General features: G+C 44.5%; 1 protein-coding gene across 1 annotated transcript in view; it reads right to left on the reverse strand.

The window, feature by feature from the left end:
- Positions 1–7459, reverse strand: part of KIF11 (kinesin family member 11) — a 64756-nt gene extending 57297 nt beyond the window's left edge. The window contains exon 1 of the mRNA XM_030809254.1: positions 7138–7459. Within this exon, the coding sequence (XP_030665114.1) occupies positions 7138–7214 (77 nt within the window). The 5' untranslated portion in view covers positions 7215–7459. The remainder of the gene's footprint in view (positions 1–7137) is intronic.
- Positions 7460–14185: the final 6726 nt, after the last annotated feature.

Here is a 14185-nt window from a genome sequence, read left to right on the forward strand (position 1 = left end):
CTACAAAAACTTAGCTAGGCATGGGCGCATGCCTGTAGTCCCAGCTACTCGGGAGGCTGAGGCAGGAGAATCGCTTGAACCCAGGAGGCAAAGGTTGCAATGAGTCAAGATTGCGCCAGCCTGGGCAGCAGAGCAAGACTCCGTCTCAAAAGAAAAAAAAAAGAAAGGAAAGAAAACCCTAAAATTCAGTGGGGCAAAAGGAGCTAGAGCATCAAGAAGAATAGCTAGTGGATGTTGGGCTTAATAGCTAGGTGATGGGTTGATCCGTGCAGCAAACTATGATGGCACAGGTTTACCTATGTGATAAACCTGCACATCCTGCACATGTACCCCAGAACTTAAAAGTTGATGAAAAAAATAATAAAAATAAGGCCGAGTACGGTGGCTCACGCCTGTAATCCCAACACTTTGGGAGGCCGAAGCGGGCGGATCACGAGGTCAGGAGTTCAAGACCAGCCTGACCAACATGGTGAAACCCCATCTCTACTAAAAATACAAAAATTGGCCGGGCGTGGTGGCGGGAGCCTATAATCCCAGCTACTCCAGAGGCTGAGGCACAGAATTGCTTGAACCCAGAAGGCGGAGGTTGCAGTGAGCCGAGATCACACCACTGCATTCCTGCCTGGGCGATAGACCAAGATTTCGTCTCAAAAAATAATAATAATAATAAACAGAAGTTCAATAGTTAATAATAATAATTAAAAAAAAGCCAGGCACAGTGGCTCACGGCTGTAATCCCAGAACTTTGGGAGGCCGAGGCGGGTGGATCACGAAATCAAGAGATCGAGACCATCCTGGCCAAAGTGGTGAAACCCCGTCTCTACTAAAAATACAAAAATTAGCTGGGCGTCGTAGCGTGCGCCTGTAGTCCCAGCTACTCGGGAGGCTGAGGCAGGAGAATCACTTGAACCTGGGAGGTAGAGGTTGCAGTGAGCTGAGATCGCACCACTGCACTCCAGCCTGGCAACAGAGCGAGACTCCATCTCAATAAAAAAAAAAAGAAAAGAAAACCCTAAAATTCCACACACACAAAAAAACCTGTTAGAACTAACAAGTGAATTCAGCAAAGTAACTGGATACAAAGTCAACATGCAAAATCCAGCAACGTTTCTTTTCTTTTTTTTTTTTCAGACAGAGTCTTGCTCTGTTGCCCAGGCTGGAGTACAGTGGCACGATCTTGGCTCACCGCAACCTCCACCTTCCGGGTTCAAGGGAGTCTCCTGCCTCAGCCTCCTACGTAGCTAGGACTACAGGCGCATGCCACCATGCCTGGCTAATTTTTGTATTTTTAGTAGAGACAGGGTCTCACTATGTTGGCCAGGCTGGTCTTGAACTCCTGATCTCGTGATCCACCCACCATGCCTCCCAAAGTGCTGGGATAGCAGGTGAGAGCCACTGCGCCCAGCCTCCAGTTACATTTTTATACACTAAGAATGAACAATCTAAAAAGGAAATTACAAAAACAACTCAATTTAAAATAGCATCAAAAAGAATAAAATATTAATAATTAATTTAACCAAGGAGGTTAAAGACTTATAAAACGAAAACTGTAAAACACTGCTGAGGCCGGGCACAGTGGCTCATGCCTATAATCCCAGCACTTTGGGAGGCCAAGGCGGGTGGATCACCTGAGGTCAAGAGTTTGTGACCAGCCTGACCAACATGGTGAAACCTTGTCTCTAGTAAAAATACAAAAATTAGCTGGTCATAGTGCCGCATACCTGTAATCCCAGTTACTCGGGAGGCCGAGGCAGGAGAATCATTTGAACTCGGGAGGTGGAGGGTGCAATGAGCCGAGATTGCGCCACTGCACTCCAGCCTGGATAGCAAGAGTGAAACTCCGTCTCAAAAAAAAAAAAAAACTGCTGACAGAAATTAAGGGGCATAAATAAATGGAAACACATCCCTTGTTCATGAACTGAAAAACTTAATATTGTTAAGATGCCAATACTACCCAAAGTGATCTATAGATTCAATGTAATCCCTATTAAAATCCCAATGACGTGTTTTACAAAAATAGAAAAATCCATCCTCAAATTCATATGGAATCCCAAGGAAGTCCAGATAGCCAAAACAATCTTGAAAAAGAACAAAGCTGGAGGACTCACACTTCCCGATTTCAAAACTTACTACAAAGCTGCAATAATCAAAACCATGTGGTACTGACATAAAGACAGACTTACAGACCAATGGAACAGAATAGCACTTAGAAATAAGCCCTCTTATATATGGGCAAATGATTTTTAATAAGGTTGCCAAGACCATTCAATCAGAAAAAGACAATCTTTTCACCAAATCGTGCTGGGAAACTAAATATCCATATGCAAAAGAATGAGGTTGGACCCTTATCTAACACAATATACAAAAATTAACTCAAAATGGATCAAAAATGTATGTAAGACCTAAAGCTACAAAACTCTTAGAAGAAAACATAAGACAAAAGCTTCACAACAATGGATTTGTCAATGATTTCTTGGATGTAACACCAAAGATACAGGGAACGAAAACAAAAGGACAAACTGGACTTCATAAAAATTTAAAATGTTTGTGTATCAAAAGACAGCATCCCTGTGATCCCAGCTACCTGGAAGGCTGAGGTAGGAGGACTACTTGAGCCCAGGAGTTCACAATCAGTCTGGACAATAAAGCAAGATACTATATTTAAAGGGGAAAAAAAAACAGCCCAGGCATGGGCTCACGCCTGTAATCCCAGCACTTTGGGAGGCCAGGGTGGGCGGATCACCTGAGATCAGGAGTTCAAGACCAGCCTGACCAACATGGTGAAACCCCATCTCTACTAAAAATACAAAATCAGCCAGGCGTGGTGGTGCATGCCTGTAATCCCAGCTACTCGGGAGGCTGAGGCAGGAAAATCGCTTGAACCCAGGAGGCGGAGGTTGCAGTAAGCCAAGATTGCACCAATGCACTCCAGCCTAGGCAACGAGAACAAAATTCCATCTCAAAAAACAAACAAACAAACAAACAAACCCAAGGGGAAAAAAAAAGACTTTATCTTCCTTTTCTCCACCACGGTGCAGGATCAAGGTAAAAAAAGAGAACTCTGGCTAGACAAGGGCTCACAATCATAATCCCAGCACTTTGGGAGGCCAAAATGGGTGGATCACTTGAGGCCAGTAGTTCAAGACCAGCCTGGCCAAAAAGGCGAAACCCCATCTCTACTAAAAATACAAAAAATTAGCCAGCCATAGTGGTGCACACCTGTAATCCCAGCTACTTGGGAGGCTGAAGCATAAGAATTGCTTGAACCTGGCAGGCAGAGGTTACAGCAAGCCGAGATTGTGCCACTGCACTCCAGCCTGGGTGACAGAGCAATTTTCTGTCTCAACATCTGTATGGAGGAGACTGGAGATGACTGACCCCAGCAGCCAAGGTGTTGGAGCAGCTCATAAGCCAGACCCCTGTGTTCTCCAAAGTCAAATACATTGTCAGATCCTTTGGCATCAGGAGAAATGAAAAGATTGCCATCCACTGCACAAAGGGCCAAAGCAGAAGAAACCCTGGAGAAAGGTCTAAAGATGCAAGAGTGTGAATCAAGAAAGAACAACTTCTCGGATACTGGAAACTTTGGTTTGGAGATCCAGGAACACATAGATTTGGTATCAAATGTGACCCATGCATTGGTATCTACAGCCTGGATTTCTATATAGTGCTGGGTAGGCCTGGTTTCAGCACTGCAGACACATAGCACAGAACAGGCTGCACTGGGGCCAAACACAGAATCAACAAAGAGGCCATGCGCTGGTTCCAAAAAGTAAAAGAAAGGAAAAGACCACACGATATCAATGAGTAAAAAGGCAACCCACAGTAATGGGGAAAAAATTTTTGCCGTTCATGTATCTGAAAATATCCAAAATATATAGAAAATTCCTAAAACTCAACAACAAAAAAGCAAACCAATTTAAAAATGGGCAAAGGACTTAAACAGACATTTCTCCAAAGAGACACAAAATGGCCAGTAAACACATGGAAAGATGCTCAACATCATTAATCATTAGGGAAATACAAATCAAAACTACAATGAGATACCACCTCACACCCAATGGATGGCTACTTGAAAAAAAAAAAAGAAACAGAAAATAAATGTTGGTGAGGATGTGGAGAAATTGGAACCCTTATGCACTGTTGGTAGGAATGTAAAATGGTCCAGCCACTGTCGAAAATAGTTTGTCGGTTCCTCAAAAACTTTAAAATAGAATTATCATATGATCCAGCAATTACAATTCTGGGTAAATACCCAAACGAATTGAAAACCCATATTCATAGCAACGTTATTCATAATAGCTAAAATTAAGAAGTAACTCAAGGCCGGGCGCGGTGGCTCACGCCTGTAATCCCGGCTCTTAGGGAGGCCGAGGCGGGCAGATCACGAGGTCAGGAGATCGAGACCATCCTGGCTAATATGGTGAAACCCCATCTCTACTAAAAATACAAAAAATTAGCCGGGCGAGATAGTGGGCGCCTGTAGTCCCAGCTCCTCGGGAGGCTGCAGCAGGAGAATGGTGTGAACCCGGGAGATGGAGCTTGCAGTGAGCCAAGACCGTGCCACTGCACTCCAGCCTGGGCAACAGAGCAAGACTCGGTCTCAAAAAAAAAAAAAAAAAAAAAAAGGAAGTAATTCAAGTGTCCATTGACCTATGAAGGGACAAGCAAAATGTGGTATATACATACAATAAATACTATTCAGCCTTAAAAAGGAAGAAAACTCTGACATTTGCTACAACATGGTCCAACCTGGAGGACATTATGCCTAAGTGGAATGAGCAAGTCACAAAAGGATAAATACTGTATTATGACTCCACTTGATTAAGTACTTAGAGTAGTCAAAATCATAGACAGTCGAATGGTAGGTGTCAGGGGTTGATGGGAGAGGGAAATGGGGAGTTATTGTTTAATGCGTATAGAGTTTCCGTTTTTCATGATGAAGAGTTATGGAGGTGGATGGTAGTAATGGTTGCAGAATATTATGTATTTAATATCACTGAACTGTACACTTAAAAGTGGTTAAGATGTTAAATTTTATATTATGTGTATTTGAAAACGACTTTTTAAATTGGGAAAAAAATAGGGGAGGGAATAGGAGGGGCATAAGAAAGAGAACCAGTAGCGCATTATGTAGGGATCTGTAAACTTTACCTGTGAGTCAAACCTGGCCCCTGCCCTGCCAGATTTAAGAATGATTTTTACAGTTTTAAAGTGTTCTTAAAAAAAAAAAAAAAAAAAGATCAGAAAATAATGCGACAGAAACCACATGTAGAGGGGTACGGTGGCTCACGCCTATAATCCCAGCACTTTGGGAGGCCGAGGCGGGTGGATTCTCTGAGGTCAGGAGTTCGAGACCAGCCTGGCCAACATGGTGAAACCCCATCTCTACTAAAAATACAAAAATTAGTCAGGCATGGCGGTGTGCGCCTGTAATCCCAGCTACCTGAGAGGCTGAAGTGGGAAAATCGCTTGAATCCAGGAGGCGGAGGTTGTGGTGAGCTGAGATTGCACCACTGCACTACGGCCTAAGAGAGCAAGACCCTGTCTCAAAAAAAAAATGATAAACCACATGCGATCTGCAAAGCCTAAAGTATTTAAATAAAATAAATATTTATTTCTCTGGGCCCTTTACAGAAAAGGCTTACCAACCCCTGAGGACCTTGCAACTCCTAAGTCACCTATTTACTAAAGCTTAATAACAGACTTGCACCAAGAAGGCTATTTGAAAGAAAAAGGCTAATCTGAAAAAAAAAATCTCTTTACACAAAAATTACTGTAAATATTAGACACAAGCAAAGAACTATTCTATTTGTTGGTGATAAAGTAAATCTCTTCTAAGGCAAGACTTGAAATGTATATGGATCATAAACATCAAGTTCAAGATAATGGTTAACTGTAGCTGGAGGAAAAGGGATGGAGAGGGAAAAGGGGGGCTCCAGCAATGATTGTTTTGTATCTTAATCTGGGTGATGAATATACAAATGTTTATTACATTGTTCTTAATAACTTTTTGTAAGTCTGAAGTATTTTGTAACTAATATTAAAAAAAAGAAATTAAATAAACACATACGGAAAAGGTAATATTGCCTGGTTTTATTAAACAACCAAAATAATTTTAAAATTTGCACTTGTTATATGCACTGCATTTTTAAATAAAAATCTTCAAACAATAGAAGCCCCAGAGTACAACTAGTAAGTGTCACTGGCTAGACTTCAGATTGCCACCAAATTTCCTCTCTGGCACCTAGTTTAGAAACCTAGTCATCATCTTCGATATCCACAATTCAAATTACCAGGGCTGAGTAAACAATAGCCTAAGAAAGTTTGTTGATACAAGTTTTTCTAAAAAATAACCTTTTAATTTTAGAATACTTTGGGGTTTACAGAAAAGTTGCAACAGCAACTGTTAACAGCCACAAAAAGACACACAAAACACACATACTCAGTAAACTGTGGAGAGCCTCTAAAAAGTTGAATAAATCAATTCTAACTAAGCAGCAGTTTCTAGCTCATTTTAAAATTGGGAAGTTATTTGGAAACCAGTCAGGGTTATCTCGAAATATCCGTTTAATCTAGTCTATGAACAAACAGACAGATGAAAGGGAAAACTGCAGCACAATCAGAAATTTACACTAGCTTAACTTGTCTTGATCTTTTAAAAAACATAAACTCACTTTATAACTTAATTTTTAATGTTTAAAGACAGAGATGTTTACTTGTTTAGTAGGCGTGCAGAAAATACTGCATCTAGAATAAAGAGAACAGTGATTGCTTTTTAGAGGTAATAATACCAACGTAAGTGCTTAACCATCTGCAAAACAGGTATTCAGTCTTACTTCCAAACTGACAAACTACATGAAGTAGCATATAAAAGTGACACCTAAATTTTTATTGACTATAGTTTTAAAATAACGCACTTTTCAGTATGGAACAGTGATCAAATCAAACATGCTATTTTCTCCTAAAAATCAGACACACACAGCAACCGGGTGTCATTTTTATTGAACAGAACGCGGAGAACCAAGAAACTGGGACCCTCAGGAAATGCAAATAAAATCCGTCTCCCTGGACCGCGCAGTAGGGGGCCCAGCAGCGAAGCCCCGGCGCTGGGAATCCTGTCAGCCCTCTCCCTACCTGCATCTCACCACCACCTGGATGTTCTTCCCCTTCTCCTCTTTCTTCTTCGCAGACGAATTTGGCTGCGACGCCATGACGGTCCCCGCCAAAAAATCAAGGCCCGGCCGCGGACCGGGGCGGTGTGAGGAGCGGAGGGGCTTGGCGGCCGACAGGGGCCGGAGTCTTCCTGGTCCCTCTTGGGCGCTGGCGTGGCCTGGAGGACCGACGCACGCAGTTCGGCGTCCCCGCTCTCTACCCGGTACTCTGGCCGTGGCGTTTGTCCCGCGCCAGCCGGAGCCGCCAAATCACTAATCTCGTCTCCGCCCGAATCCCCAGAAACCGAGCAACGACTGGGCGCCTCAATTTGAAAAAGGGACCCAGTAACCGGACCAATGGTTGCGCTGGCGCGCAAGGCACCATGGGATGCAGTATCCTCACCGGAGCCCCGCCCACGGAGCGTGGCCTACGGGAACGTAAAGAGGTGGTCTTTGCGCTTGCTCCGGAATTTGGTAGTCCAGAGCCGAGACGCTAGAACTGAGTGTGGAACTTTTAGCGTAGCGTGGCTCAACTTACATAACGTCCCTAGCCCAAAATTCCCTCAGCTGCAGAGAGGAAATAATATTAACCATCTCAGAGGGTTAGGGTGAGAATTAATGAGCTTGTGGAAGTAAATAGATTGGAATATACGGTAAGCAATCACCATGATTATAATTATTAGAGAATTGTAAGAGGGCAATAGAAGCACAGAAGAGAGGCCCAAAGCGAGCCGCCATCCCGGAGGCAGAGACCAGAATAGTCTTTTTTTTTTTTTTTATTGTGAGACGGAGTCTCGCTCTTGTCACCCAGGCTGGAGTGCAGTGGCGCGATCTCGGCTCACTGCAACCTCCGCCTCCCGGGTTCAAGCGATTCTGCTGCTTCAGCCCCCGAGTAGCTGGGATTACAGGTGCGTGCCACCACGCCCGGCTAGTATTTGTATTTTCAGTAGAGATGTGGTTTCACCATGTTAGCCAGGCTGGTCTCGAACCCTGACCTCAGATAATCCACCTGCCTCGGCCTCCCAAAGTGCTGGGATTACAGGCGTGAGCCACTGCGCCCGGTCCAGAATAGTCTTGAAGAATAATTAATGTTGGGGCTCGGTGGCTCACTCCTGTAATCCCAACACTTTAACGGGCCGAGGTAGGAGGATAGCTTAAATTCCAGTTGTTTGAGACCAGCCTGGGCGACATAGGGAGTCCCCCCCCCGCCTCCCAACGGGTCTCAACAAAAAATAGGGGGGGAAAAACAGCCTGGTGTGGTGGTGCGTGCCTTTTGGTCCCATCTACTCGGGAGGCTGAGGCAAAAGGATTGCTGAACACGGGAGATCGAGGCTGCACTGAGCCGGGATTATGCCGCTGGATTACTCCAGCCTAGGCGACAGAGCAATGCCCTTTCTCAAAAAGAAAATAATAATAATAATTAGGAAGTGTTAAGAGATAAGGCTACTACAGGTTCCAAATCGTGATGAAATGGACACTGAATGCCATTTGGAGGACTCTGAATTTATCCTTTAGTCATCATCTCTAAGCGACTCCAGGCAAGAAAGCAGGGTCCGCCTCGATTTTAGAACGACTGCACTGACCGACTGACGCAGGCCGCGGGCGCGCTGCTCTCCCCGCTTCTGCGCGGCGCTGCGGGCGGTAGCATCTCAAGGAAGCTGCGCAAACATCTGCCGCCCCGGCCTACGGATCCCAGCATGCAGCGCTCCTGGGGCCTGCGCGCCCTCGGTCACCTCCGGCCTGCTACGGGCGAACTTTTCGGCGTCTTGGCAGTGCCTGGCGTGACTCGACCGCTTTAGGTGTGGTACGCCGCACCAGGAAATACTGAAACAGGAGCCTATTGTTATGAATAACGTTTAAAATCTTAAGGAAATTGAACACTTGAACAAAGGATTTTTAGCAAAGCAATTTTATTTTTGCGCAGAGGGGTGCCTTTTTGGCCAGTCGCCATGAGAGCACACCTAAACAAAGGGGCAGGAGTCTTTATTTTTGACGCAAGTCCTGCCCCTGTATCTTTTCCCATTGGCTGGGGTTGGGTCGTATAATCTAAACTAATTCCGGTTGGCTAAACATTTGATTTTTTTTTTAGCTAAGGTGGGCACGTAAAAGAAAGCGGAAAGGAAAGGGGAAGGGGTGTCTGTAATCAGCTAGAAAGTTAGTCCTCTTTTCAAATAAGGAAAGGAATGTGAGCTGGTATTGATAACGCCTGGTATTGTGGCGTGCCTGGGCATTTAACAAAGGCAAAAAGGAAAAACGTAACTCTATTTTTTTTTTTTTTTTTTTAGAGACGGAGTCTTGCTCTTTTGCCCAGGCCGGACTGCAGTGGCGCTATCTCGGCTCACTGCAAGCTCCGCCTCCCGGGTTCATGCCATTGTCCTGCCTCAGCCTCCCGAGTAGCTGGGATTACAGGAGCCTGCCACCGCGCCTGGATAATTTTTTGTATTTTTAGTAGAGACGGGGTTTCACCGTGTTAGCCAAGATGGTCTCGATCTCCTGACCTCGTGATCTGCCCGCCTCGGCCTCCCAAAGTGCTGGGATTGGAACTCTATCTTCTTATCTCCACCCTAATCTTTCTCATCTGGATACTGGTGCTAACCAGAACCTTTGATTCCTCCACGTGTAGTGGAGTCCTGTTGATTTTATCTCCCCTGCGATGATCACCCCAGTCCAAGGCTCTTATCTCTTCCCTGAACAACTGTCATCTACCTCCTTAACAAGATTATCTTCTGCCCTTTTCTCCTCCCCCCCGAACCCCTCCACTACATTTACTCAGCAAGGGAAGTGTCTTTTAAGAAGTAAGAAAATAAGATTATGCTCTTCATCTGCTTTTTAATCTTACACTACCTTCTCATTTGTATTTGGAATGAAATCCAAACTCATTACTATGCCCTGTAGGGTCCTCATGATCTGGCCCTTGTCCATACCACCAACTAAAGGCACTTTCCAAAAATCTTATTACCATGCTTCAGAGCTCCTAGCTTTTTCCTGTGGCCAGGCCCTTGTACCTGACGTACCCTCTGCCCTGAACTCCGTTTGGCTCTTTGCATGGCTTACCCATCTCATTCTTCAGCTCTCAGTTGAACTTTCTCTTTTAAAAACACCTATCCTGACCACCCTATCTAAAGCACATTCTTCGTAATTTCTTTTTTTTTTTTTTGAGAAGGAGTCTTGCCCTGTCCCCCATGCTGAAGTGCAGTGGCGGGATCTCGGCTCACCGCAAACTCCACCTCCTGGGTTCAAGCAATTCTTATGCCTCAGCCTCCTGAATAGGTGGGATTACAAGTGCCCCACCACGCCCGGCTAAGTTTTTTTTTTATATTTTTAGTAGAGACTGGGTTTCACCATGTTGGCCAGGCTAGTCTCGAACTCCTGGCCTCAAGTAATCTGCCCTCCTTGGCCTCCCAAAGTGCCAGGATTACAGATGTGAGCCACTGCACCTGGCCTTCCTCTTATAACTTTCTATCTCAGAACCCTGTCTATTTTCTTCTTAACACTACAGGCAATATATTGTGTGTTGACAATATATTACATTGTCAATATATTGTGTGTCTCCCTGGATAGAATGTAAGTTTTATTAGGGACCCTGTGTTTTTGTTCAGTATTATTTTCCCAGTGTCTTGAACAAGCCTTACACCAAAGTAAGGCTTTACTCAATAAATATATATTGAGTACCTGAAGGAAATTACTTAACCTCTATCAGCCTTGGTTTCCTTATCTGTAAAATGGAGATAATAATAATTACTATTATTGTGAGGATTAAAATAACATATAAAGTGCCTGGGATATAATAGGAAAAAAAAATTTCTCCTTTTTGGCTGGGCACGGTGGCTCATGCCTTTAATCCCAGCACTTTGGGAGGCCGAGATGGACAGATCATAAGGTCAGGAATTCGAGACCAGTGTGGCCAATAAATATGGTAAAACCCCGTCTCTACTAAAAATACAAAAAAATTAGCCGGGCATGGTGGTGGGCTCCTATAGTCCCAGCTATTCAGAAGGGTGAGGCAGGAGAATCGCTTCAACCCAGGAGGGAGAGGTTGCAGTGAGCCAAGATGGCACCACTGGACTCCAGCCTGGGTGACAGAGCTAGACTCTGTCTCAAAAAGAAAAAAAAAATCTCCTTTTCTTTCATTTTTTTTTTTTTTTTTTTTTGAGTCAGGGTCTCGCTCTATCACCAAGGCTGGAGTACAATACACCATCACGGCTCACTGAAGCCTGGACCTCCTGGGCTCAAGGGATCCTCCCATCTCAGCCTCCTGAGTAGCTGGGACTATAGGCACAAGCCACCAGACCTGGCTAATTTTTTTTTTCCTTTGGTAGATATGGGGGTCTCCCTATGCTACCCAGGCTGGTCTTGAACTCCTGGTCTCAAGTAAACCTCCCACCTCAGCCTCCCAAACTGCTGGGATTATGGGCATGAGCTACCCTGCTGGGCCGTCTTTCCTTTCTCTTTAGTAAATATTCAAACAGTATATACATTAACAGTCACATGGGTTGATGCAAGAAATTCAAGAGTCTCCATTTGATAATAGATACAGCTACCATTTACCTAGGGTTTACTGTGAGTCAGACTCCATGCTAAAGGCTTTGTGTGTATCATCTCATTTAATCTTCAGAACAACTTTGTGAAGTAGGAACTATTATTTTCCACTATTTTATCAGTAAACTAGCCAAATAAGTTTGTCTGTAGTCATACAGCATATGACTGTAATTACACTTTAATCATAGTGTAAGGTTAACTATTAGGGAAGGAACTTAGAATTCTTTCCCATTCCAACTTTCAGGTTCTTAACTACTGTCTTTCCCACTGAGTTTTTTTCATTTGCTAAGTGCACATGTATTTTTTTTTTTTTTTTTTTTTTTGAGACAGAGTCCCACTCTGTCGCCAGGCTGGAGTGCAATGGCACAATCTCGGCTCACTGCAACCTCTGCCTCCCGGGTTCAAGTGATTCTCATGCCTCAGCTTCTGAGTAGCTGGGTTTACAGGCACGCGCTACCACACCCAGCTAATTTTTGTATTTTTAGTAGAGACGAGGTTTCACCATGTTGGCCAGGATGGTCTCGAACTCCTGACCTCGTGATCCGCCCGCCTCGGCCTCCCAAAGTGCTGAGATTATAGGCGTGAGCCACCATGCCTGGTCGCATCCACTTTTATCATACTCTTTTTGAAATGCTTACTGTGGGCCTGGCAATGAATATACAGGCTGAATTATTGTACTTGTCCTCAGGGCTAAGTCTAATAGAGATAGTCAGGGTCTAATGGCCCCATGTAAGTGTTTTGTTGCACTAAGCAGTCCCTGAAATGTCATTTTACATTGCCTTTGTTGAGTTCAAACTACCCAGGCTAATAATCAACATTTCTTGGCTGGGCACGGTGGCTCACGCCTATAATCCCAGCACTTTGGGAGGCCAAGGCAGGTAGATCACCTGAGGTCAGGGGTTCAAGACCAGCCTGGCCAACATGGTGAAACCCCATCTCTACTAAAAATACAAAAATTAGCTAGGTGTGGTGGCACGTGCCTGTAATCCCAGCTAGTTGGGAGGCTGAGGCAGGAGTATCACTTGAACCCTGGAGGTAGAGGTTGCAGTGAGCCAAGATCATGCCACTGCACTCCAGCCTGGGCAACAGAGCGAGGCTCCATCTCAAAACAAACAAATTAGCTGGGGCCAGGTGTGGTGGCTCACACCTGTAATCCCAGCACTTTGGGAGGCCAAGATGGGCAGATCACCAGGTCAGGAGTTTGAGACCATCCTGGCCAGTATGGTGAAACCTCGTCTCTACTAAAAATACAAAAAAAAAAAATTAGCATGGTGGCGTGTACCAGTGGTCCCAGCTACTTGGGAGACTGAGGCAGGAGAATCACTTGAACTTGGGAGGCAGAGGCTGCAGTGAGCCAAGATCACGCCACTGCACACCAGCCTGGTGACACAGCAAGACTCCGTCTCAATAATAATAATAATAATAATAATAATAATTTAAGTCTAGTTAAACTGAATTCTAACAATGCAACATCGTTGCCCACGTGTTTGCTCTGGCATTTCTCTTTCAGGAGTATATGTACTTCTCGAATAAACTATTTTAAATTAATTTTTATTTTTCTTAAAGAAAAACATGGAGGCTGGGCATGGCAGCTCATACCTGTAATACCAGGCAGGAGAATTGCCTGAACCTGGGAGGCAGAGGTTGCAGTGAGCCAAGAGCATGCCACTGCACTCCAGCCTGGGTGACAGAGTATGACTTTGTCTCAAAAAAAAAAAAAAAAAGAAAGAAAGAAAGAGAAGAAAGGAAAAGAAAAGAAAAACGTGGAAATGTTTTATAAAGTTAAATAATTCTAAAAGGCTTGTAACAAAAAAAAAGGTATTTTCTCAGCCTTATCCCACACCAATGCCTCTAGACCTTTACCCCAGAAACAACCAATCACTTTAGTTGTTTTTGCTGGCATTTACACGTTTCTATTTTCATAAGGAATTTGTATATACTGTTATTTGTATTTTTTTTTTTTTTTTTTTGAGACAGGGTCTCACTCTGCTGCCCAGGCTAGAGTGCAGTGGCTCTTTCAGGTATCACTGCAGCCTCAACTGCTCCCGTTGAAGCAATCCTATTGCCTCAGCCTCCTGAGTAGCTGGGACCACAGGCACATGCCACTACACCCGGCAAATTTTTTTCTATTTTTTGTAGAGACAGGGTCTCACTTCGTTGTCCAGGCTGGTCTTGAACTCCTGGGCTCAAGTGATTCCCCCACCTTGGCCTCCCAAAGTGCTGGAATTACAGGCATGAGCCACCACGCCTGGCCCTTGACCTCCTGGGTTCCAGCAATCCACTTCCACCTCCTGAATAGCCTCAACTGCATCAGTTGAAGTGATCTTACTGCCTCAGACTCATGAGTAGCTGGGACTACAGGCGCACACCACCACACCCACTAATTTTTAAAATTGTTCATAGGCACAGGGTATTGCTTTGTTACCCAGGCTAGCCTCAAGCTGCTGGACTCGAGCAATCCTCCGCCTCAGCCTTCCAAAGTGCTAGGATTA

This window comes from Nomascus leucogenys, chromosome 3 (genome assembly GCF_006542625.1).
Source record: "Nomascus leucogenys isolate Asia chromosome 3, Asia_NLE_v1, whole genome shotgun sequence".
Taxonomy (NCBI): domain Eukaryota; kingdom Metazoa; phylum Chordata; class Mammalia; order Primates; family Hylobatidae; genus Nomascus; species Nomascus leucogenys.